Source organism: Nanorana parkeri, unplaced genomic scaffold (assembly GCF_000935625.1).
Source record: "Nanorana parkeri isolate BGI_ZX_2015 unplaced genomic scaffold, ASM93562v1 scaffold174, whole genome shotgun sequence".
Lineage (NCBI taxonomy): Eukaryota > Metazoa > Chordata > Amphibia > Anura > Dicroglossidae > Nanorana > Nanorana parkeri.
This window is the reverse complement of record NW_017306442.1, coordinates 1,953,734-1,980,688: the sequence shown is the minus strand read 5'-3', so window position 1 is coordinate 1,980,688 and position 26,955 is coordinate 1,953,734. Positions and strand designations below refer to the sequence as shown.

Here is a 26,955-nt window from a genome sequence, read left to right as displayed (position 1 = left end):
TGGCAAATCTTAAACTCTACGCATCTTTTCTTAGACATGGTATGTACGTGCGAAAATGTTATAATAATGATATAAAGAGACAGTGCGGTAATTTCAGCTCCCTGCTGCGTTCACCCGGCGCCCGGATGCCGGGATCTTTTCCACTTTAGAAAGTTGGAGGAGATAAATAATTTATTAGTAAGGAGTTAAATATCAGAGTTGGTAATTAGAGATCCTTTCTTCTAATAAAGAATCATTCCAAGACCTAATAATACGGACTTTACACATGACTTACCCGTGGTTCTCAGGATAGACAGTGCTGTATTCGGTAATGAGAAAATCAATTTATAAGGGCAACAAAAATCCAAACTGATAACGATATGACCTCATTAAGAAACCTCTACATTTATTATAAAAACAAAGGTTTTAGTAGATGAAATGGTAAGCCACCCTTTAACCACTTCCTGTCAGGAGCATTTTCTTACTATTTGCGCACACGTGATAAAATATACATTTTTGGCTAGAAAACAACTTCAAACCCCCCAAACAATGATATATTTTCTGAAAACGAAAGCCTTGTAGAATAAAAAATGCTAGTTGCAATTTTTTATGTCGCACAGTTTTTGCGCAAATGTTTATCAAACGAGTATATGTAGCGCAATTGTAAATTTCGCGTGTAGGTGCACCGACGCGTGTTTGCATGCGTATGTGCGTGCACGTGGTGGGAGGGGGACTTTAAAAAATGTTTTTGCATTTTTTTTTATCTTTCTTATATGTTACTTTCATTTATTTAATTTTTAAACACTTTTTTTTTTTTTAACAAGCCACCTATGTAATAGAAGAAAGGATGTGACAGGTCCTCTTTATGGTCCCCTAACGTCCCTGCGTTCCGGTTGCGGACGATCACACTGCGGGCGGGGGGCGTGGCTTCGGTGCCATTGACTTCAATGCACCAACACGCCCCCTCCCGCCCCTGAACGCAGGGAGTGCGTTTTGGGGTGTTTTTTATTGCGTTTCCACGCTGGAAGGCAATTACAAACACCCTTTTAAAATTTGTGTGGAAACCGCGCTGAAACGCATCCGCCCTGGTGTGGAGGGGGCCTTAATTCTGACCGAGCGGCAGAAAAGACAAGCATATCTATGATGGTACTTCAAAGCAAAAACAAAGAATCATATAAATATAATTAAAGTAACCAATGATTGGACGGCTTGCCGGCGACATTAGAAATTTGTAGTTGTAGCAAATAATTTTTCTGTTATCTGGCGCCATCTTCTGGTCGTATCTTGTAATAGCAATAAAGTTTATTGAAAGTCAAAGCGCAGTCATAAAAGAAACTTTGTCTAACACCGTACATGACTTTACTTAAAGCAGAACTCCGGGCCGGTGTAAAAGACACAAATTGATGCAGCTTTGTAATCATTATTCATCCTTAAATTTATTTTTGAAATGCAAGCAGTGTAAGTACCTGGATACGACCTGGTATCAGCCTCTTGCAGTCCCTGTACTGCAGAGATGGAGTGTGAGAGGAAGAAGCAGCACAAGGAGCCAATCAGGGCTGACAAGGAGCATGCTGATACGAGCAAAGTGACAGAGAGATGACCTCATCACTGTGCTGCTTCTCCTTTCACTGTCCAGTCACAGGCTGGGGGCGGGTCCAGGATGACCTGGGCTCAGAGGAAGTGAGTTGAATGATGCTGGCCTACATCCTGAGGACATCTAGTGACAGAAAAAAAAGTACTGTGGGGGAAATCTCTGGCCTGAAGGTTAATATTGCAGATGGTTTTGTTTAAAAAAAAAAAAATCATTAAATGGGCTATCGATTTTAATCTTGTTATTTTTGTTTGATCTTCAGGCAGTTCTAAAACTGCCAAAAAAATTCCTTGCTACCATGGCAACAGCATGTGCAGTAACCTTATCTCACGCAGATAAAAGTTGAAGCGTATCTAGCAGGGGCGTAACTAGAAATCACAGGGCCCCATAGCAAAATTTTGTATCGGGCCCTGTGATTTCTAGTTGCACCCCTGCAGAGCCCACTCGAGATCCCACCTGAGGTGAACTTGCAGAGACCACCATAGACTCTCTATGGTGGGCTCTGCAAGATCACCCTCAGGTGGGCTGGTCACGCTCCTTACCTGTCCGCCTCCTCTTCCTCCACGGTCGCTGATGGGCCCCGCCTCCTCCGTCACTGGGCCCGCCTCCTTCTTCGTCATCGGGCCCCGCCTCCTCCCCTGATGCCGACCACGGGTCTTACCTCCTCCTCCACTGCCGCTTCTGGCTCTCATTGACTCTGTGGAGAGGAACGCGCTGCTGCAGTGATCTGAAGAGCGACATGTTCGTCTTCAGCCTCCAGTGAAAGCCACCGGCAGAGGATCCCATAGCGACCCAGGTGCCCAGCAAGGCATCTGGCCGGGCCCCACTGCGCCCCGGGCCCCATAGCGGCCGCCTGGGTCGCTATGGTGATTGTTACGCCACTGGTCTCTAACACAATCCTATCCACAGCCTTTCAGCTTGAGAGCCCGTTCACATTGAGCGGTTCGCAAATCGCGCGTTTGTAGCGCGATTTGCATTTTGCGCAAATGCTTGCATTATCGCGCAAATGCTTGCATTGAGCAAGCTTGAATCGCGGCTAAATCCGCTCCAAAAAGGGTCCTGCTGTAGCGACACACGACCAGCAACAGCAGGACCCTTTGCCCCATTGAGAAGCATTGGAGAGCGATATCGCGCGGTAAATTGCCGCGATATCGCTGGAATTACCGCGCGATAAATCGCTCAATGTGAACGGGGTCTGAGGCTTGTCAGGGAGCTTCTAAATGCTGCAGGGATAGGTGGTGAGCTCAACCTTGTCCAAATCTGAGCTTCCCCAAACCTGGAAGCTACAAGGGCCACTCGCCCAATCAGCTGTGGGCTGGGGCATTCCCCGCCCCACAGCTCACCATAAACATAGGGGTGGGACGCTTGTGCTGACATCATTGTCCTTATATAGCCATGTGGCCATATAAGGTCAATGATGTCACTGCATCTCACCCCTTTGCTTACATGTAGCTGTGGGCGGGGAATTTCTTGGCCGCAACAGATTGGGCGGCAGTGGAAGGTGGTTCTTTCTGTGTTCAGAGGAGCTCAGGTTTGGCTTGGGTTCAGAGGAGCTCCTTCCCTGTTCAAAGCAGATCAGGTTTTGGACCGAACCCGTAATGAGCTCATCCCTAATTACAAGTATGGCGCTGATCATATTATAGCAGGCACATCCCCTAAATTGTGTTCAGGAGCGTTCCTTCCACTGACCACCAATGTAAGGGGCATTCTTCCCACTGACCCCCAATGTAAGGAGCATTCTTCCCACTGACCACCAATGGAAGGAGCATTCTTCCCACTGACCACCAATGGAAGGAGCATTCTTCCCACTGACCACCAATGGAAGGAGCATTCTTCCCACTGACCACCAATGGAAGGAGCATTCTTCCCACTGACCACCAATGGAAGGAGCATTCTTCCCACTGACCACCAATGGAAGGAGCATTCTTCCCACTGACCACCAATGGAAGGAGCATTCTTCCCACTGACCACCAATGGAAGGAGCATTCTTCCCACTGACCACCAATGGAAGGAGCATTCTTCCCACTGACCACCAATGGAAGGAGCATTCTTCCCACTGACCACCAATGGAAGGAGCATTCTTCCCACTGACCACCAATGGAAGGAGCATTCTTCCCACTGACCACCAATGGAAGGAGCATTCTTCCCACTGACCACCAATGGAAGGAGCATTCTTCCCACTGACCACCAATGGAAGGAGCATTCTTCCCACTGACCACCAATGGAAGGAGCATTCTTCCCACTGACCACCAATGGAAGGAGCATTCTTCCCACTGACCACCAATGGAAGGAGCATTCTTCCCACTGACCACCAATGGAAGGAGCATTCTTCCCACTGACCACCAATGGAAGGAGCATTCTTCCCACTGACCACCAATGGAAGGAGCATTCTTCCCACTGACCACCAATGGAAGGAGCATTCTTCCCACTGACCACCAATGGAAGGAGCATTCTTCCCACTGACCACCAATGGAAGGAGCATTCTTCCCACTGACCACCAATGGAAGGAGCATTCTTCCCACTGACCACCAATGGAAGGAGCATTCTTCCCACTGACCACCAATGGAAGGAGCATTCTTCCCACTGACCACCAATGGAAGGAGCATTCTTCCCACTGACCACCAATGGAAGGAGCATTCTTCCCACTGACCACCAATGGAAGGAGCATTCTTCCCACTGACCACCAATGGAAGGAGCATTCTTCCCACTGACCACCAATGGAAGGAGCATTCTTCCCACTGACCACCAATGGAAGGAGCATTCTTCCCACTGACCACCAATGGAAGGAGCATTCTTCCCACTGACCACCAATGGAAGGAGCATTCTTCCCACTGACCACCAATGGAAGGAGCATTCTTCCCACTGACCACCAATGGAAGGAGCATTCTTCCCACTGACCACCAATGGAAGGAGCATTCTTCCCACTGACCACCAATGGAAGGAGCATTCTTCCCACTGACCACCAATGGAAGGAGCATTCTTCCCACTGACCACCAATGGAAGGAGCATTCTTCCCACTGACCACCAATGGAAGGAGCATTCTTCCCACTGACCACCAATGGAAGGAGCATTCTTCCCACTGACCACCAATGGAAGGAGCATTCTTCCCACTGACCACCAATGGAAGGAGCATTCTTCCCACTGACCACCAATGGAAGGAGCATTCTTCCCACTGACCACCAATGGAAGGAGCATTCTTCCCACTGACCACCAATGGAAGGAGCATTCTTCCCACTGACCACCAATGGAAGGAGCATTCTTCCCACTGACCACCAATGGAAGGAGCATTCTTCCCACTGACCACCAATGGAAGGAGCATTCTTCCCACTGACCACCAATGGAAGGAGCATTCTTCCCACTGACCACCAATGGAAGGAGCATTCTTCCCACTGACCACCAATGGAAGGAGCATTCTTCCCACTGACCACCAATGGAAGGAGCATTCTTCCCACTGACCACCAATGGAAGGAGCATTCTTCCCACTGACCACCAATGGAAGGAGCATTCTTCCCACTGACCACCAATGGAAGGAGCATTCTTCCCACTGACCACCAATGGAAGGAGCATTCTTCCCACTGACCACCAATGGAAGGAGCATTCTTCCCACTGACCACCAATGGAAGGAGCATTCTTCCCACTGACCACCAATGGAAGGAGCATTCTTCCCACTGACCACCAATGGAAGGAGCATTCTTCCCACTGACCACCAATGGAAGGAGCATTCTTCCCACTGACCACCAATGGAAGGAGCATTCTTCCCACTGACCACCAATGGAAGGAGCATTCTTCCCACTGGCCACCAATGCAAGGGGAGCATTCTTCCCACTGCCCCCTGATGAATTGTTTTTAACGGGTTCCCCTAGACCTGTGTTTCTGATACCACGCTGCCGGCCTCCACACCCCTGGCGAGACCCTGCACAGCCGCACAGCACTCTTTAAAGCCTGCATCTGAGACCCCATACAGCCACCTGAAACCATAAACAGCCACCTGAGAGCCTGTACTCCCCACCTAAGCCCACATAACCCACCTTAGAGTCCACACAGCCCAGCTGAGTGCCTGCATAGCCCACCTGAGAGTCCGCACAACCTCCTGAGAGCCCGCATAACCCACCTGAGAGTCCACACAGCCCAGCTGAGTGCCTGCATAGCCCACCTGAGAGTCCCCACAGCCCAGCTGAGTGCCTGCATAACCCACCTGAGAGTCCGCACAACCTCCTGAGAGCCCGCATAACCCACCTGAGAGTCCACACAGCCCAGCTGAGTGCCTGCATAGCCCACCTGAGAGTCCGCACAACCTCCTGAGAGCCCGCATAACCCACCTGAGAGTCCACACAGCCCAGCTGAGTGCCTGCATAGCCCACCTGAGAGTCCACACAGCCCAGCTGAGTGCCTGCATAACCCACCTGAGAGTCCGCACAACCTCCTGAGAGCCCACATAACCCGCCTGAGAGTCCACACAGCCCAGCTGAGTGCCTGCATAGCCCACCTGAGAGTCCACACAGCCCAGCTGAGTGCCTGCATAACCCACCTGAGAGTCCGCACAGCCCAGCTGAGAGCCTGCATAGCCCACCTGAGAGTCCGCACATCCTCCCGAGAGCCCGCATAGCCCACCTGAGAGCCTGCACAGCGCACCTGAGTTCGCACAGCTCACCTAAGAGTCCGCGCATCCTTCTGAGAGCCTGCTCAGCCCACCTGAGAGCCCACAGAGTCCACCTGAGACCCTGGAGACATCAGTGTATCACCCCGGAACAACACAGAGTATGTAGCTTTATATTATTTTGCATTGCTGTATAATGTATTGCTGGGATTTGTAGTCCTCTATAGCCGGTCTCCTTACCCCCTCTCCTGGCTGCCTCTCCTCTCCTTTATATCCCCGCCCCCCAAAAAAAATTGCCTGGTGTGGCGCTAGAGTGTTCGGGCTTCACTTGAAGAACAGGTGGCAACCCTAGCCACAGCTCATGCGCACATCCTCTAGATTGCGCTGAAGCTTCCTGGGACGCGTGAGTACCGACCACAAACGTCAGAGTGAGGGCAATAATCCTAGGACCATCGTTCGATGCTAAAGCTAAAATTGATGGACGGTAAATGCTTTTCAAAGCGTCGCCTATGTGCGTCTTTGTATACCGCTGTTTTTTTGCCACTTCTCGGGCATGCGCAATTTTAAGGCTTCTCATGTTTGGCATTTATTCAACTAACGCAACCCTATCTTTTTTATTTGACAAAAATGGGTATTATATTGTGTTTGTGTACACTAAAAGTTACGTTTTTCCTAAAAAATCGATTATAATTTGCGCAAACATCGTGCAACATTAAAAAAAAAACTGCACCTAGCATTTTTCTTTTATTCCACAGGGCCTCTGCTCACAGAAAATATCTGGAAGCAGTTGCCCATGGCAACCAATCAGCTTCTATATTCAGTTCAGCTTTGACAATAAAAGAGAGACGCTGAATGGTTGCCATAGGCAACTGCTTCAAATTGAACCTGCTCCGATTTTCATAAACTCCCCTCATAGAATTGCTTGGGAGTTTTAAGCTGCTGTCTAGCCAAAAAAATTCAGAGGGTATTTGATCAAAACTGGAGCAGGCAAAATCTGGAGCAGATGCCCATGGCAACCAATCAGCTTCTCTCTTTCAGTTTCAAAGCTTAACAGAATGAACTGAAGAGAGAAGCCGATTGTTTGCCGTGGGCGACTGCTTCAGAGTCTGTCTGCTCCAGTTTTTGATAAATTCCCCCCTCAGAATTTACCATGTAAGGAGTTAAGTTTCTTTCAGGGGTGGGCAAACTCCAGCCCTCTAGCTGTTGTGAAACTACAAGTCCCATGAGGCATTGCAAGATTCTCACAGCCTTAGGCATGACTCCCAGGGGCAGATGCATGATGGGATTTGGAGTTTCACCACAGCTGGAGGGCCAGAGTTTGCCCACCCGTTTTAAGTGATTTAAACTGTGACATATAACGGCTTGGTGCAGGTTGCCAGCACTCACATCCTGCCACTATCAGGAGCTTTTACTGATTTTCTTATAAACACTACAAAAGAGCCAAGGCTGCCATATTCTGTCCATGCCTCCCTAGCTCAGGCTCAGCAGGCAGCTTCATACAACAGCCATCAGCTCAGCTACAGTTCCCATCTATGGGAGGGATCAAGCCAATTGCGGGAGCCAATCAGAGGCAGCTCCCTTATGACCAATCAGGAAGCTTCTTACATTGACCAGGAAGTGCATTGCACATGGGTGGAGGACGGGAGGACATAGCTGTGTGCACGGTCAGTGCAGCATGTCTCCTGCATGTGGCCTTCCTGTGAGACTGAAAGACAAACAACTCCATTGCCGAAGCTTTAAAGCAAGGATAAGGATCCTTATTATCAGCTAGGTGACTGGGTTTTTGTTGTTGTAATGGCTTGTTCTGTGCTCATGTATAATATATATATGTCCTGAGTGTCTCCCATTACCTTCCCTTCTTGTTTACATTGATTTTTGCTCAGGTAGGACTGTGTGCAAGCGCAAAAATCAGATCTATTGGACGCCGCCTGTCACTTGTGTTCAAGTGTGTGCCAAGCCAAACATGCTCCCCAGGGCTGTGTTTTCTATCATTTCCTGTTCTGCAGACAACAGATTCACTAGAAAGGAAGAGAGGGGTAAATCTGTAACAGGGACACAAGACAGGAATACAAATCTGACCGGGGCTCCAGCCTTCTTCTACGCTACTAAAGAAAAGCCCTTTTTATTTCTGTCTGTGTTGCTGTTGGAGAGTTCCCCTCACTTCCTGTAAAATGTCGGCAGGGTGGGGGGATCTATCTCCTGGAACCCCAGGTATTGGGAAAAGAAACAACTGGTTGGGGTTCTAATGCTTCCCCACTCTATCCAAAGCTAAGAAGACATTTTGCTGCTTCCATAAGGCCACATGGATGTGCGTGTGCATGCTAACCTGCGCCCGGGACAGCCGGTGCACTTGCAGCTCAATGTCAGGACGCAGCTTCACGGCCACCCAAACTTGCACACACATACAGGTACGCATGCATGCCCTTGGATGCAGATTGTCTGCGTCCAAGAGCATGCATTCATACTTGTACTGATCTGCAAGTTTGGGTCGGTGTGCAGGAAGTGAAGGGAAATCCTGATTTTCTGACAGGACACAAATGGCAAACCAGTAGACTTTCACGTGTCCGTCTGTACCGGGGGTAGGCTAATTCTGGCCAACCAGCTGCGGTGAAACTACAAATCGCATCATGTCTGTGTCTCTTGACTTACAATGCCTAATGGCATTTTTAGTTGCATTGCAGCTGAAGGGACAGAATTTGCCTACCCCTGATCTATAATATAATTCCTCTATACTGTGTATGTATAGGCAAAACCTATTTTTCTATAGAACTGGAAGCTAAAATGCTTTGTCAGTTTATTTTTTTTTGCTGTCTGTGCCTCTCTTAACATGTAAAAATCAATTACATGTGCAGCTACCCCGGAAGTAAGATCTAGCCCTATCTTCAAGGATTTCTGTAATATAAGCAGGGGCGTATTTACCGCGAGGCAAACAAGGCGTTTGCCTAGGGCGGCACCTTGCTGGGGGCGGCCGTAGTCAAACGCCTTGTTCTACGGTGTGGAAAGGGGGGCAGAGCGGGAGGCCATTTTTGTTTGGGGGTGGAGAGCGGCCTGCCTGCTTGTACTTGTGAAGAGGTTGGGAGGCCGACAGCGTAGACGATGGTGAGGAACTGACCTGAAGATTGAAGAGCAGCCGGTGGCCACTGAAACAATCCTACTGTAGCCGGCGAACAGCGGCTCTGTGACCCAGGAAGTGGCGAGGTGATTGGTTGGGGGCGGCAGAAGCGAGTCTTGCCTGGGGCAGCGAAAAACCTAGATACATCATTGAATATAAGACATACCCCGAACTAGGTCTTATTTTCGGGGTAGGTCTTATATTACAGAATTCCCTGAAGATAGCGCTAGGTCTTACTTTCGGGGTAGGTCTTCCTTTCGGGGAAACATGGTAGATGGTTGTTCCAGTCAAAAGTATGAACAGTGGCAGTAGAGAGACGTGGCAGATTTGGTGTGGTTTAAAGTGGTCTTTTCCTTTTAAAAAAAAGAACTGCAGGATTGTAAAAAGTGAACCCTTACAGTGGGTCTACCCCCTCACTTTCTCTAGGTGCGCAAATAGAATGTAAAAAAATATTCGGGATGCACCGAAATTTCGGCCCCTGAAAAACATCGGTTGAAAATGACCTTTTTTTTTTTTTTTAGGCCAAAATAGCATTGCATCCGTTCTTCCTCTCCTCCCTGCTGGGCGCTGCTCTGTGTCGCAGCTGGGAGGAGAGAAACTGTCACAGGCGGCCGAGCGCTGTGGGAGGAGCGCGCTGTGTGCAGCTAGCGTCTTTCCTCCCCGCACCACTCAGCCTCCTGTGACAGATCAGGAGAGTGGCGTTATGGGCAGAGACAGCTGTCATTGCTGTCACAGGAGGCTGAGCTCTCCTCCTGCTCTGCTCGCTCAGCCTCCTGTGACAGAGTGTCAGAGAGGAGAGCGGGTACAAGCAGTCGGTGATCGCTGAGTGTTTGTAAATGAGGACAAAGTATGGTTTCTGCGTCACCAATTTTGAATGAATGGGAAGTGATCTACATCACTTCCTGTTCATTCATGATTGTGGTTATAGTAAACACACTCTGTTCTCATGTTATGAATGAACAGGAACACTCAGGATAGAGGATTCCTGTTCATTCATATCAGGGGCTGCAGAAAAAGAGATTGAGGACTCTGTGTTCTCCAATCTTTTTCTATTTTAAAAGGGAAATATCAGGAATCTGTTTAGACCCCCGATATTTCCCCAAAGCCCCTAAAAGTAAAACCTAAAAATATATTTAAAAAAAAAATTAAAAAGGGTTATAAAAATAAAGTATTCGAAAGTTAGAAAAACATTTCCAGGTTCGGCCTGACTTCTTTTTTTTTTTCTGTTTCAGAAATGTTTTCATTTCGGTGCAAATATACTTACCCAATCTTCCATACCCCCTCCTGGCTGCTAGATCATTCCCCACAGCCTCTTCTACCTGGGGCTATGGCGGTTTGAGCCCCACTGACATCATCATGTCTAATGGAGCCTATTGAGCTGAGTTAGACGTGAGGATACAGAGGGACAGACCACAGCTGGAACGGAGGGGAAGAGAGGCAAGCGATGACTGCCGCAGGACCAAGGTTTGGGGGACTGTATCTGCTTTATTCCCGCCCCTAGAGCAAAACGTGCAGTTAACTCTTGCCGTACAGGGGTAGCTCCACTCCAATATACTGAAAAATGGCCTGGATGGGAAGGGGGTTTAACACCGCGGATGTCAACTGGTTAAAGTGCACTTTAAAATTGCGATTACCTACTAGGTAAAATAAATTGTAGTGGCCACTCAAAAGTGAAACATTAAGGGCCCATTCACGCCACATCCAGGTCACCAGACCAGATTGTTTCCGGACCCAAAATGCATCCTAATGTATCCCTATGCTATTTCTGGCCTCTGTTCACACCAGCGCAGACTGTTCCAGACCAGAAAAATACTGCACGTCTCATTTTGTCTGGTCTGAATGTAATAGAACTGCTGGCAGGTTCACACCATTTCCGGACCAGATCTGGTCTGGAAAATGGTGTGAACCTGCCCTAAAGCTGGCCATACACCTTACAACCATCGCACGACTTTCGTTGTGCGATGGTTGTAAGGTCATTAAAATTTCTTACGACCTGCCCATCTTGGACAGTCAGATCGTACTTGCGATCATCGCAAGCCCTACCCTCTAAGGGGAGGGCTTGCCGATGATTGCAATGCTGAGCGGGCAGTGTACGCTTGCGTACATTGGCCCGTGCGGCTTTCGTCTTCCGAGCACGCTAAACAAACCGCCAAAAATCGTACGGGTTTTCCTGCATGCTAGGAAGACGAAAGTCATGTGACCGTACAGTCGATGCGGTTGCACGCTGCCCATACACCTGCCGATTATCATACGATGGGCACCTTTTAGACTTGGAGGTTTATTTGGTTTCCTAAAACAAATGTCTGTTGGCTTATAGAAATCTTTGCCAAATTGCTTCAATTAACTTCTTATAGAACTGAGAATTTATATTTTGTTCAGTTGCAGGAACACAGACTGCGAACTATGGCTCTTAAAATTCTAATGAACATAACCGGACATTGCCTGAAAAATTCACACAGAACCGGCCTTTTAAACCCTGGAATTTTTGGGATACTCTTGGGACGGTCATACACTCAAGAACTTTCAGGCCAGGATGGAAAGACAGAAACTGTGTCGCAGTTGCATAATCCTGAGGTCACGGATACAGGCGTTGGAACAGTCCGAGGGCGGCGCACATCCATCGTCAAACATGCCATATACAGGGAAAGACTCGAGAAGTTTTTGCTGGAGAAAGGGGCAGACCAGCTGTCTATTGAAAATATAATTTCAAGGTATCCAAAGTCCATTACTCTCCGTTTCAAAGACATAGCTGAAGTTTGGGATCTGTGGCAAAGTGTCTTGCAAACAGAGGCAGCCATCTTGATGATCATTGAACGCTCTCCGGAGTCCTTCTTCCGATCAGGCGGTGTTGAGAAGTTGTCCGAAAACCTTTCCTTGCTCTATTCTCTTGGGTTGACACCCAAAATTCTGAGGGAGCTCGTGGTCAAGTCACCGCGGACATTGTCTTACAGCGTTGAACTCAACAAAAATAAGGTGGCCTTTCTGCGAGAGCTCTGTGTGCACATGGGAGGGGAAGACCCCGATGATTTTGTCAGGCAGGTCATCACCAGTAATATTTTTATCTTAACAAGAAGTACAAAGAGATTGAAGGCCAATATAGAGTCCATACAGTCCCTCATGAAGTTGGAGAACCAGGACCTGCTCTCTTGGCTCCAAGGTGAAGCGGCTCACGTTCTCAACTTATGCAATATGTACCTCGAAGAAAATTTTTTACACATTCATCAGAAAATGCAATCTTTAGGTTATCTGGAGGAGGATGTGACCAACTACATTATTAAATGTCCAAGCGTCCTGCTCCTATCGCCTAATGTCTTCACCTGCAAGATCAACCTGCTTCTAGATTGTGGTATTGAAACTCTAAGAATACTTGACACTCATTCCTTGTTAGAAGTCAGTTTGCCCACCTTAAGAAACAAGGTTAAAGTGTTGGAACAACTTGGATATAACTTCAAGAGCAATGGCCCTGGCATTTTGGTGCTGAGTAAGTCAAGATTTGTACCCAAGCTGGAGAAGTTGGCCAAATTGCAAACCTGAATAAAATAGGGATGACGTAGCTAGTCTGGGCTGAATTTCTACCGTTAAACTTATATGAAGCGCATTTATAATGATAAAGTTGCGGTAAACCTGTGCTGGTTTCATATATGGTAGACTAAGCTCAAGGCGGCACACCTGGTACCATTAGATGCCAACTGGTTTCTCAAAATGGGGCTTCTCAATTTCATTTCAATTATGCAAAATCTGTGTGCTCTTCATCGTCATGAATGTTCAGTTTTCCAGCCCTGGTATAGAATGTGACTTTTTTTTACGGTCTGTCAAGACTACGCGGAAGAATAAAATTTAATTCTGATTCTGGTTGTCATTTGATTTTCATTAAATTAACCGATTTGTATTTTTGTATCTTTTATCCAAATTATTGCTGATAACAGTGAGGAGAAGGGCTGGTCATACTCTGAGATGTTTCCGATTGTTTCTAGATGAAAGAGGACAATAAACAAAAAATATATTCTGTTTTGCTTATTGCAAAAGCACTTTTTTTTAAATGTAAAAGTGTAGTTCCTTTTGATCACAGGTTACCCTCGCCCCACCGATTAATACAAATGTTAGCCAATTGGTCTGTCAATTTAATAAATGTTTTTTGTTTTTTTTAAACTTGCTGTTTACCTGCCATACTCGGTTTTGTTTAGCACTCAAGTATGTTATAAAGATATCCTTCCCATAATGAAAGGAAATATGATGTTCATATATAGGTAATTAAATTCCAATTATCCATGTTGTTTTGGATACAGTGAGAGGGTTAGAGCCTCTATTTTTGTTCTTATATAGGATTTATATAGCGCCAACAGTTTGCGCAGCGCTTTACAATATAAGGAAGTCATTGCAATCACAATACAATTTCAAGACAAGATGGTAAGGAGGGCCCTGCCCCTGAGGGCTTACAATCTAAAAGGGAGGGAGAAGTGATACATGAGGAGGTAGCTGTGTGGGCATGAATTGTTTGAGAATGTGAAGGTTCAGTGGTTAGGTTGAGGTGGGATAGGCTTCCCTGAAGAGATGAGTCTTTAAGGATCGCCTAAAGGCAGTCAAGGTGGGAGGTAGATGGACAGGTTGGGGTAAAGAGTTCCAGAGGATGGGAGAGACTCTAGAGAAGTCCTGGAGGCGAGTATGGGAGGAGTTGACAAGGGAGCTGGAAAGCAGGAGGTCTTGGGAGGAGCAGAGGGGATGGTTAGGGTGATATTTTAAGACAAGGTTTGCGATATATCTGGGGGCAGAGTTGTGGATGGCTTTGCAAGTGATTGTTAATATTTTGAATTTTATCCTTTGGGCTATTGGAAGCCAGTGTAGGGATTGGCAGAGGGGGTGGAGGATGGAAGCCAGTGCAGGGATTGGCAGAGGGGGGGGTTGCAGAGTGGTTGGTGTTGGGTGGATGAGTCTACCAGCTGCATTCATGATAAACTGTTAGGTACTTGTCATCTGTGTCTCTGTTGGGGGGCATTTCTCTACAACAGGGACAAAGACCAAAACAGAAGCATAAAAACCCTGTTAGGTCTACCCTTTTCTATTTCTCTACCTGCCTTCATGTCCTGATGCCAACCATATACCCTAGGGATGTCCCGATACCACTTTTTCAAGACCAAGTATTGTCCCTTATGTACTTGCCGATACCAATTACCGATACTTTTTCTTAAAGGGACATGTGACATTTTTTATAAAACAATACAGACTAATGATTTTAGGGCAGTTTCTCACCAGTGCTGTGTGCATTGGAGGTGACAGGTTCTCTTTAAGGTGACATTAGGGGTCTTTTAGACCTTTAGTGTCACCTTTCTACTTCACTGGATTCACTGATTGTAAATACAGCAGTCAGTTGCTGGGAGCAATAGCCCGCTTGCTATTGGATATTTTAAATTTCAATAGCAGGCTGGCTATTGTACCTGCCCGCTGCCTACTGTCAATCAGCAAAGGAGGGAACTGAAGACGAAGTTCTCAATCAGGTCCTCTCTTCTGATTTACAGCAGGCAATGGGGAGGGGGTACAATAGCCAGCCTGGTATTGGCTATTGCAATTTAAAATATCCAATAGCAGGCTGTCTGTTGTTACAAGTGTCCATTCCTTTTCCACTTGATGAAACTGATTGCTTTTGGTGGTATATCTCAGTGTAAGATGTCCATGCTCCTTATGTGTTTAATAATAATGCTCTTACCAGACCCACACAGAAGTTTTCCCTCTCAATGAAAGAAGAGAATGTCCGTTCTGTGTGAAGGTGAGATTTACAGCTTCTCCCCCGTGAGCACACTGAACGGACATTCTCTTCTTACAATGAGAGTGAAAACTGCTGTGCAGCAAGGAGCACGGGCATCTCACACTGAGATATATCACCAAAAGGAAACCGATTAATAAAGTTGAAAAGGATGGGACACGGAGGAGCATACAGGGGGGAGGGGGGCAGCGGGGGATCACAGCTGCAGTCTCTTCTGCCTTTATCGTGCTGGCTACAGAGGTCTGTGAAAGGGACACCGAGCTCTGCAGCCAGCACCAGCAGGGAGAAGAGAAGAGACTGTCCACACAACACTTACCCCCGCCATGCTGTCACACTTCCGGAGAGGTCAGAGCGGAGAGGAAGCCTCGTTTGGTGGAGAGGTATTCCGGGGGAGGGGCTATGGGGGTCAATGGCCAAAGCTAGTTAAAAAAATTTAAACGCCCGGTATCTGATCTAGGCATCGGGGCATTTTCAGGAGTACAAGTACTCCTGAAAATGCCGTGTATCGGCCCGATACCGGTACTAGCATCGGTATCGGGGCATCCCTACCCCCATGTGACACTACACTCAGGAGTTAAATCTTAAAAATACATCCAAGAACCTTAACTATGAACAAAAGCGTATCTTATTTGTGTGTCACTCGGCTGTAGATCCTCCAATCATCTCTGAATTGGTGCTGACACTGTCCTTCCTTCTGGAGGGTGGCTACTTTTGTTCCCCATGGCCCCACAACACTATAAACATAGGACCATATTTATACACAAAGTAAGCAGCACAATATTAGAGATGGGCATGGCAACAAATTGTATCCCTCATTTAGGTAATTTCAATAAGAAACAGACAGAATTGTTATCTATAAGGCCTTATTGCTCGTGTAAATGAATATGGGATACATGTACAGCCTGGGTTTTAACTTATAAGACAACATTAAATCATATAATATGATATTCCCTATAGCAGAGGGACTATTCAAATGAAATAGTGATAAGTGGAAATTGACCATATTGAATGAACAAATCATTGTAGATGTTGAAGAAAAAAATGTGAGGCAAAATCTTCCAGTGGCGACAACTGTCTACGAGGGTAATTTCCCTCACTTTGGAAGATTTCCTATAACTTCCTGTTGGTTCTCTTAATTGAATAAAAAAATAAAAAGTGATAAAAATAAAGAAACAGTAAAAAAAAAACTTGAAACTAGCCCCGCTTCAAGGCCAGGTTCCACAATACGCCCCCCCACCCTGCCATCTGGTTGCCATTCTCAATTGATGGGGAGGGGGGGTTGGTGGGGAGGGGGCGTATTGTGGAACCTGGCCTTGGGGCGGCAGGAGGAGTAAATCCGGCCCTGTCTGGGATGCAAAATGAAGGGACATTTTCCCAATAGTACAAAGAAGGCTAAAAAAAAATAAATAACCTAACGGGTTTGTACCTTTCCCCTCTCTATCCAAATTTTTTTTTAAACATTTCAGCTATACATAGACTCCTCACTTTATCCACTCACAAAAATGGCCTGTGAAGGGGGTTTTCTTTTCTATAGGGCCCCTTCATACTAGCCCATTGGTAGGCTAGTGTGTTGTGCCAGCTCCGTCAGTGTGCAGTGTAACCTCCTCCCGGAGGTTTCCCACTGATTTGCATGCAGTTATCTGACACAGTCATCCTCATTCTAACTTCTGTCATTCTGACTGACACAGTACACCCTAATCTATGCATTTATTTTTCCAAACTAGTATTCCTTGTTTGCTCTGCAGGATCAAGATGGAGATCATTCTGGTGATCATGATTACTCTGCACTGGCCCAGGTAAATGTGGTACACCAATCTGTTAAGACTTCTTTCAGATGTTTGCGTTAGCACTGCCGGATCATCAGGACCTTCTGTCCAAAGGGCTAATTTGCCTTCCTGCTTCTCGGTCACAGGCTGAAGGGCATGGTTTTTGAAGCCCAGGTTCTAAAGAACAGGAGCATCAGTCAGTGATAATAGCTAGGAAGTCTATTTCCTGCAAAGTTTATCACTGATACTTTACTTGGTGTGAGTCTCAGGGCGTTCACCCCAGAAGCTTCTCCAAGGCACAGATCCTCTCCTTTCTGTAGCTGGGGTTGGACTGGTGTTTGGCTCTCAGCACTATCAAGGTCTGCCTGTCTATTCTGCTTCAGAGACTGTGGGCCTCTCACTGTTTAAGACCTTTGTACAGGGGGTCTCTCATGTAGCTCTATTTGTCTGTTTCCCTGTGACTACGTTGGAGCAGAATCTGGTTTTCTCTACACTAGGGTTTGAGCCCATTAGAGACATTTGTCTCTCTAACCCACCAGGTGGTTTTTCTTGTACCCACCACCTTGGTGAGGAAAGTGTCTGAGCTGGTGGCTTTACCTTGCAAAACAAAAACAATTTTTAATTCTGCATAAGGACAAGGTGGTGTTGATACCCATGACTTCCTTCTTGCCTAAGGTATGTTCTGCCTTTCACATCAACCAGGACATTGTTCTTCCATTCTTCTGTCAGGTTTACATTCATCATAAGGTAATTGACTTCCATTGTGGGGATGTGGTTCAGGCTGTGTGAGCATATCTCTCAGCCACTGCTTCCTTCAGAAAGACTAATTCCCCTTTTGTCATCCTGGATGGATCCTGGAAGAGTGCCCCTGCTTCCTGTTGCAACATCTCTAGGTGGCTCTGACACACCATCATTCAAGCTTATGATCTCAAGGACCCTTTCCTGTCCAGGTGCACTCTTCCAGATCTGCAAGCGCTTCTTTGGCTTTTCAGTATCAGATATGTAAGGCTGCCACCTGGTCTTTCATTCAAATAATCTCTAAACTCTATCAGATGTCTGTTGCCAGCTTTGGGTGCGGGGTCCTTCAGGCGGCTCTTTGAGATGTAGGCAGTCCCCAGTTCTCTGTTATATTCCTGAACATCTTAGTGATTGTTTACTGTATTGCCCACCAGTCAGCTTGATTGCTTTTGGACATTGAAAGTTAAAGATTTCTTGTGTCCTTCAATGGACAAGAAGGAAAATAGGATTTTTATACTCGCTGTAAAATCTTGGAGTCACTCAGGCCCCACCATTCTGTTTGTGATCGTGCTCTTGGTATTGCTTTGCTACATAAGCGAGGCATGCTGGTAGCGGAAGGTTATCCCTGGCTGGTCTACAGGTTTTTTGTTTGCAAGTGTCCGATCCTCCTGTAGATGGCAGTATCACCCAAAAGATAAAAACTCCCTGTCTTCCTCCTACAAATATCCTATTTTCTGATGCATTAAAACTAAAGGTGTCCAAAGACTTGCAGTGTGTTTTCTTGTGAGATCAACAACAGCTGAGTACAAAAGCCTGTCTCCCACCATGGTTCTGCAGATAAGGACCCTTGCTCTACACGTGGAAGCAGTGGTTTCTCTGCAGAGCTCTGACACACTACCTGCTGATTCAGACTGTGGTGCTCCTGTGCAGAAAGCTAGCTCCACAAAGACATGGTTTGATTCATTTTGTGTGGTCTTCACAGACCCCTGACCTCAACCATATTGAACATATTTGGGCTGAATTGTAACACATATTGCCAGCCAGGTCTTCTCATCCAACATCAGTTGAGGTCAGGGCTCTGTGAAGGCTACTGGAGTTCCTCCACACCACACTCCTCAAACCATGTCCTTATGAAGCTGGCTTTGTGCACAGTGCCACCGCAGACACGATGGAAGAGAAAAGGAGCTTTCCCAAACTGTTACCAAAAGATTGGAAGGATACCATTGTCTAATAAGTCTTTGTATACGGTAGCTCCAACAGTACCCTTCACTGGAGACACCTGAACTCAATCATTTGGAGAAAGTCCTGGTATTTTGACCTACACTATATTGCCAAAAGTATTGGGATGCCGGCCTTTACACGCACATGAACTTTAATGGCATCCCAGTCTTAGTCCGTAGGGTTCAATGTTGAGTTGGCCCACCCTTTGGCGCTATAACAGCTTCAACTCTTCTGGGAAGGCGTCCACGAGGTTTAGGAGTGTGTCTATGGGGATGTTGGACCATTTGTGAGGTCAGGTACTGATGTTGGACGAGAAGGCCTGGCTCTTGGTCTCCGCTCTAATTCATCCCAAAGGGGTTCTATCGGGTTGAGGTCAGGACTCTGTGCAGGCCAGTCAGGTTCCTCCACCCCAAACTCGGTCATCCATGTCTTTATGGACCTTGCTTTGTGCACTGGTACGCAGTCATGTTGGAACAGGAAGGGGCCTATCCCCAAACTGTTCCCACAAAGTTGGGAGCATGAAATTGTCCAAAATGTCTTGGTATGCGATGCGCCTTAAGAGTTCCCTTCACTGGAACTAAGGGGCCAAGCCCAACCCATGAAAAACAAGCCCACCCCAGTGGGGGACTCTGATTAGAAAGCGGGGGCTTTTGATGCAAAGGGTAACTCTGATGTGAAGGGGAAAACCCACTTTTTTCTGTGTTTTTGCGTGGGATCCCCCTTAAAATCTGTGATATTTTAGACTGGGGTGCCGTGAGATTTTGCATACTTTTAAAGGGTGCTGTGACTAAATGGGAAGCACAGTGGCGGAGTGGTTAGCACTTCTGTCTTGCAGCACTAGGGCTCCCTGGTTTTTATACCAGCCAGATCACTATCTGGAAGGCATTTGCATGTTCTCCCTGCAGTTGCATGGGTTTCCGCTCACACTCCAAAGACATTCTGGAAGGTTAATTGGCCCTCCTATGTATGTATATAAGATAGGGACCTTAGATTGTATTCTCCTTGAAGGCTAGGACTTGATGTGAATGTGCAACTATGTATAGCGCTGCTTAAATTGTCGGCACTATTTAAATACCTGTAATAAATAAAAGAAGGCTGAGACATGCTGCTGTAGTTCTATATACACACACAGTAATGCCACGTTTTACCACCAGAGGGCAGCATAGGTCTGGACTAAAAACATTTTAAACTCATTTGCTTTATTGTGTTCTGTGTTTCTTCCAGAGGGATATGTTAGTATGTAATACATTATATATACATGTAAGATAAATGCGGAACATATTGTACATTGGGTGAGCAGTGGTGGTTTCACTGCTTTTATTTGGATAGTAATGATGTACAAATGCTATATTACTTTGGAGAATTATGATGTCATCACAAATATGGCTGCTCAACAGGACTGATAGTGTACTAAAGCCCAATTGTTGCTAGATAGACCGTATCATAAACTATTACCTTTTTTTTCAGTCTCTGTGCTGCGTATCTGCAGCAGCCTCTTTGGAGCCACTTCCAGGCTACATGCATTCTAGCAATGGCTGCATGGCTTCCTCCAGAACAACTTTCCCAACAGTGACAACCACGGATCATGCCCCTGTAAAGTTTTCAGAAGGCCACTTAAAGTCCCCATTGTAAGCCATGTGACAGGGTGAGCAACTGGAACACAGGGACAGAGCGTTGTCACCCCGTAACAGGAAGTGCCTTAACAAGGGCTGAAACAGAGCTCTGCCACATATCACAGTCCTGCCTGTAGGGAAGGAGACCTGATCTTCCTCTGCGGCAGATTCACTGCCATGTACAGGTCTCCTCTCCATCCCCCATTTTCAAAGCTTAAAGGAGAACTATGAGATGAGTGATTTCCACTCACCTCATAGTTCTAGCCGACCTGTGACAATGAGACTGTCACAGGTCGGCTCAGTAGATCGGGAGGTGAGCGAACAGATACCGGCGTTCGCTCACCTCTCGATCCTGTCACTGATTTCTGCCGTGACAGGGGAGGGGCTGGATTCCCCCCTCCCTGCTCCGATCCGCCAGCGCTGACTGGCGGAACGAATGGGGGAGGGGGCGGGTACAGCTGGCTCTGCCTCTAGATAGGCAGAGCCAGCTGTCACTCACGCACCTGGGCGGATCTCGACATCGATGTCGGGATCCGCTCCGGCTGCGGCGTCTCAGTATACCGCGAGCTGTAGCTCGTGGTAAACTGAGCTTAGGGTAACGGGAGAATGCTAGTTTGTGTCCTCCCGTTACCCTAAGGAGAACTATGGGGTCAGTGTTTTTCCCCATAGTTCTCCTTTAACTAAACAAATTGAAGAGAGAAGCTGATTGGTTGCCATGGCCACCTGCTCCAGATTCTGTCTGCTCCAGTTTTGATAAATCCCACCCTATGGCTCTTTACAACAAACGGGCAAAGTAACAGAGTCTCTTTAATAAAATAAAACTCTGCCGGATTAATTTACATTATTGCCGATGTCTGGAATCTTCAAACCCCTGAATCCAACGATTTCAAGAATTGGTTTTATAGCGAGCACGCTCAATGCCAACCATAAGAACACTTCCTCCAACGTTCTTACCCAATTTCCACTGGCACTTTATAAAACGCTCTTTGTTAATAAAGATTTATGGAGTCGAGACATTTTTATTCCATCAGAAAAAACTGGAGGAACTATGCACATAAATTCGAAGGAAATGGAATCATATTCTTTATAGGCAACTCGAGCCCAAAAACTGCAGAATCTGGCGGGAGAGACCCAGCGGGGAGAAAGAAAAACGGCTTCATTGGGATCATCTCGCACATAATACATTGTTTCACGTTATGTTTTTGTAGTTTTTGTCTTTATTCTCATTCGTGTTATTGATGTGGAGAGACTGGGAGGAATCGAGCTGTTGTGGTATTGGCAGGTTTGGAGGTTTCTCAGACTTCTACGGAGCTTTTCTTGTAAAAAGACTCAAATTTTGCCACTTCTTTGAATCGTTTTCATCGATTTCACTCTTGATTTATCCTCTGTTTTTACGGCTTAACTCATTATCATCGGGAAATGGATTTGTTTTCCAACCCAAAATTTATTTATATATAGACATCTGCCAAAAGAATTCACAGATACCTCAATTTTTTTTTACTTCTTATTTATTAAAGGTAGGTCAAATCTAGGAAAAAAGATATAACATTGAAGAATTCCAGGAAATGTAATACATAACGCCTTGTTCACACCAAATGCAGAGCAGATCCGGTCAGGTTTCTGCACACGCACGCTAGTCTTTTAGATGCGTTTTTGACGCGTTTTTGGCTAAAAAAAAAGTTTAACATGGGCTTTCAGTGCGTTCCAGGCATTTGCATGTGTTTTTGATGCGTTTGCAGATCCAGAGCAGGTACAATAGGGCCTGCTGCATTTTTTTTAACCTGCTCTGGATCTGCACGCTGCGGTGTGAACTGGAGCTCAAAATACCATTGGAATACATTGGACGCAGTTTTGATCCGGTCTTCAACTGCTCTGCTTTGGATCTGCTCCGCGCTTGGTGTGAACTAGCCCAGTTCAAGGGTTAACTGCTCATTTTGGTCTGGGTTGCTAAAATAAAGAAAATATACTTGCCTGATCCTCAGTTCTGTGGCAGTCAGTGCTCATCTCTCTTAAAGTGCCCATACACTGCGGCAAATCCCGCGATCGTACGAGAATCGTGCAGTGTATGGAAGGCGTGCGACCGTTTCTAATGTACGGTCGCACGACTTTTGTATTTCGAGCATGTTGGAAAATCAGCTGAGAATCGTACGATTTTTGGCTGGTTTTTAACATGATCGAGAGATGACTGGCGAATGGGCCGGTGTGCGCATGCGCACACTGCCCGTTCAGCATTGCAGTCATCGGAAGGGATCGCAAGTACGATCCGCCTGTCCAAGAGTGGCAGATCGTACTTTTTTAAAGTACTTTACAACCCTCGCAAGACAAAAGTCTTGCGAGGGTTGTAAAGTGTATGGGCACCTTTCCCCTCTGCTCTGGCCGTGGAATCTCAATTGGCGTCCTCACATCTAAAGGTGCCCATACACCTGCCGATTATCGTACGATAATCGCGGGTGATCCCGCGATCGTACGATAATCGTCAGGTGTATGGGCAGCGTGTGAGCGCTTCTACTGTACGGTTGCATGACTTTCGTCTTCCGAGCACGCTGGAAAACCTGTCGAAAACCGTACGATTTTCTTGGGCTGGTGGCATGGTCGGAAGACGAATGCCGCACGGGCCGGTGTGCGCAAGCGCACACTGCCCGCTCAGCACTGCAATCATCGGAAGCCCTTGTGATGGGCTTGTGATGATCGTAAGTACGATCTGCCTGTCCAAGATGGGCAGATCGTACGAAATTTTAATCACCTTACGACTTTCGTTGTGCGATGGTTGTAAGGTGTATGGGCAGCTTAATGCAGCTGCATCAGACTTGATGATGTCATGGGTCCTGACCCCCCTTGTGCAGTGTGGGGAGTGATGGGCATTGGAATCGAGGTGTGCCTCTGTGTCCGTGGTGTAGCCTCTTTTATCTTCAGGCATTATGCCCCTCCCCTGAGTAAGCCACTATAGGCAAAAACCATTTGTCAGCACCCCAAGACCCCGGTTCATCAATTCTCATATATGTCTTCCATTGGTTTGGACTTTCTATGTATTCATCTGTTATATTGGGGTCACTCCTTTGAGGTGCTGACATAGGTGAGACTGTTTTGCCAGTCACAAGGACACTGTGGTTCAGATTGGTTTTGAATTGAGAACTATTTTAAGAGATGTATTATTAAAATGTTGTAAATTTTATCCCATCAGTTGCAAATTTTTATGCTGCAACTCTTTATCAAACCCAATATTTCAGTAAAAAATACACTTATGTTAATTTTAGTGTACAAAACATAATCTATCGCCCATTGTTTTTATAGGGTATAAAAGACGAGATTATGCCGAGTACATAGATACCCAACATGCCGAGCATAAAAATTGCTTACGCCCATGAAATGGCAAAATTGTGCCCCAAATAGTCCATTGGCAACACTTTAAAAGACTGTACAGTTTAGTGTTAACCGTGAATATTGGTCCAGATCGAAATTCGGACAAAATTTCGGAAATTCGTAGATCCGGAGCATCCGAATTTCCAAAATATAACATATCCGAAAACAGCCGAATCCGACATTTCGAATCCGACATGTCGGATTCGGAACGAATTTCGTTCAAATCCTGTGCGTGCTTTGTTAATATTTAAACGGATAAAAACAAATTAAGAAAAGGATTTTAATGTCCCTTTAATAGTAAAGACTAGAGCACAGCAACCAGAAATGACAAATGTGCCAATTCTGCTACCCACCACAAGTAGAATTTTCGGGAATTCGTCCGAATTCCGAATCCGACACGAATTCCCGAAATGAAACCCATATAGGATCCGAATTCCGAAAAATGAAATAAACGAAATCCGAAACGAATCGAATTTTTAGCCGCTGCTCATGTACAGTATGACATTTATCGATGGCAGGGAAAGGGTTAAAGAGCAATTGAAGCCAGAATTGTTTTTTTCCGGATAGGGTGGAGAGGGATTAGAACCCCTGTTAGGCTTTTATTGCTGTCTGTGTCCCCCTCTCTATTTGTTCTGGTGACCGTTAGCACTGAAAGTGAAATAAAATCCTAAATTTCGGGTTGTCCCCAGGACAGGAATAGATGGGAAATCTTCCAGTGGGAACACAGTTCTGGTGATCCTGCTGACCACTAGGGATTTCCTCTTGCTTCCTGTTGTAGCTATCAGACAGGAAGTGAAGGGAGATCTCCCTAATGGACCACAGATCACAAAAAAAAAAAGCTAACAGTGGTTATAACCCTCCCTTACCTTATCTTCTACATTGAATGCCATTCAGGTTTCGTCTCCATCTACAATAAACCTACTTTATGTACCTTGTATGGAGGATTGCCCGGGCCAGTGTGTACGGGTGGTCTGCAGGAGAATAACGTCCTTCCTGACACCTGGCCGAGCTCCTCGCTGGAGACTGGAGGCAAGCATGAGTCACTGGCTTCTGCAGACATGGCAAGTAAACAAATAAGTGGGATACAAACAGGCCGGATGTTTCTGAAACAGCTTCTCATAGGACGTGCGGCCTTATTATTAATCTGTGGCTGTCATGAACTGCTTGAGGGCACCTAGTTAGGCCAAAAAAACACTTTTACTTCAATGTGAACAGGTCAATTTGTTCAATAGAGGAAGCTAAAATCCCCTCCTCCCATTGATATTATCAGGTATTAGTAGGACCGTACCACACACAGAGCAGCCTCTGTCTACTCCAATACATACATTAATCTTGTGTGCGCTCGCAGTATCCCTCCAACGTCTGTCCTACAAGGGGACATTATACCCAGGCAGAAAAACATCTCCTGGCACGCGTCTATGTGTAAATCCCCTTGCGTCTCTGGCGGCTCTATTAGGCCCCATATTTAAGCATAGGTATGTGTTTGCTGAAGGACCTGCTGGGCCGGCTTTGATTGGCTGTGGAAAATAATGGGGGGAATTAATTAAAAATATCTGAGACAAGTTCCATCTCAACTGGTGCAGTTGCCCATAGCAAGCAATCAAGTTCTATCTCAACTGGTTCCATTGCCCATAGCAAGCAATCAAATTCTATCTCAACTGGTTCCATTGCCCATAGCAAGCAATCAAGTTCTATCTCAACTGGTATACCATTGCCCATAGCAAGCAATCAAGTTCTATCTCAACTGGTTCCATTGCCCATAGCAAGCAATCAAGTTCTATCTCAACTGGTGCCATTGCCCATAGCAACCTATCAATTTCTATCCCAACTAGTACCATTGCCCATAGCAAGCAATCAATTTCTATCTCAACTGGTGCCGGTGCCATTGCCCATAGCAAGCAATCAAGTTCTATCCCAACTAGTACCATTGGCCAAAGCAAGCAATCAAGTTCTAGCCCAACTGGTACCATTGCCCATAGCAAGCAATCAAGTTCTATCCCAACTTGTGCCATTGCCCATAGCAAACAATCAAGATCTGTCTCAACTGGTCCCATTGCTCATAGCAAGCAATCAAGTTTTATCTTAACTGATGATATTGCCAATGGCAACCAAATCAGTTCTCTCTCAACTGGGTCCATTGTCAATAGCAACCAATCAAATTATATCTCAACTGGTGCCATTGACCATAGCAACCTATCAAGTTCTATCTCAACTGGTTCGGTTACCCATAGCAAACAATCAAGTTCTATCTCACATAGTGTCATTGCCCATAGCAACCAGTCAAGTTCTATCCCAACTGTTGTCGTTGCCCATATCATCCAATCAGCTTCTATCTTTCATATATTCCACATATTTTAGAAAACCAAAATTTTAAAGCTCATTGGCTGTCCTCCGGTTGAGACCGTTTTTAATAAAATCAATGTCTTTCTCATTCACATAAAAGGGGGGGGGGGGGGACATCCATCAGTAAAGCTGTAAAAATATGAACAGAGCGTCGGCCCGGTCCGCCCCTTTTAGAAGCATCGACTTTGCAATAAAAATGTTTATTTTCGGTTTGCTAAAGACCTATCTCCGCATTGAACCCCAACAGGCGCATCTTTTTTTTCGCCGTGCTCGCAGTCGTCTTCTGGGAAGAGAAGTCGCCTGCAGATTGTCAAATAGGTTTCTGGAAATTTTTCATGATATCTGTCTATTGAACTGGTTTGAGTGGAAAGTGTAAAAACAAAACAAAAAGGACCTGTATAAAAAAAAAAGAGAAACATTTTTTATATATATATATTTTTTATTGCAGTGCGACTTTTCTGAAATGTCTTTCATCACTCCACGCACGCATCCTCCTCTCACTCGCACTAAATAAATAGACACGGCTCTTTAGCTAAATAAATAGCCGGGAGATACACTATTACTTTTGTCGGCCTCCTGCCACCTACCAGGTTGCGTCCATATGGCGAGGGCCGGCGATTCCTGGAAGACACAGTGCACTGTTGAGGACTCGGCTCGCTATGAACCTACCGGTATGAACAGATTTTTTTCCCTTTCAGCCCGTACTGCAAGTGTTTGTGACCCAAACAGGCACTGCCCTGTTATAGGACTATTTCAGATTTCAGTTTTAAAGCTGAACTCCGGGCAGATATAAAAGATACAAATGAATGTGAGTCATTAAAAAATCAATAAATGTCTTTTTTTTTATGAAAATAATGTAAGTCTTTAAATTTAACCT

At 46.0% G+C, this 26,955-nt stretch overlaps 1 protein-coding gene across 1 annotated transcript; it reads left to right on the top strand.

The window, feature by feature from the left end:
• Window positions 1–11,812: 11,812 nt before the first annotated feature.
• Window positions 11,813–12,813, top strand: MTERF1 (mitochondrial transcription termination factor 1). Its single transcript, XM_018554799.1, has 2 exons — window positions 11,813–11,853; window positions 11,922–12,813. The coding sequence occupies exons 1-2, from the start codon at window positions 11,813–11,815 to the stop codon at window positions 12,811–12,813; spliced, it is 933 nt and encodes a 310-aa protein (XP_018410301.1).
• The last annotated feature ends 14,142 nt before the right edge of the window (window positions 12,814–26,955 follow it).

Bases quoted from the DNA above. Each gene is read 5' to 3' on its own strand.
- MTERF1 (XM_018554799.1), top strand. From the start codon at position 11,813: ATGGAAAGACAGAAACTGTGTCGCAGTTGCATAATCCTGAG. The intron at 11,854-11,921 runs GTCACGGATACA...TGCCATATACAG, and splicing joins CGCAGTTGCATAATCCTGAG to GGAAAGACTCGAGAAGTTTT.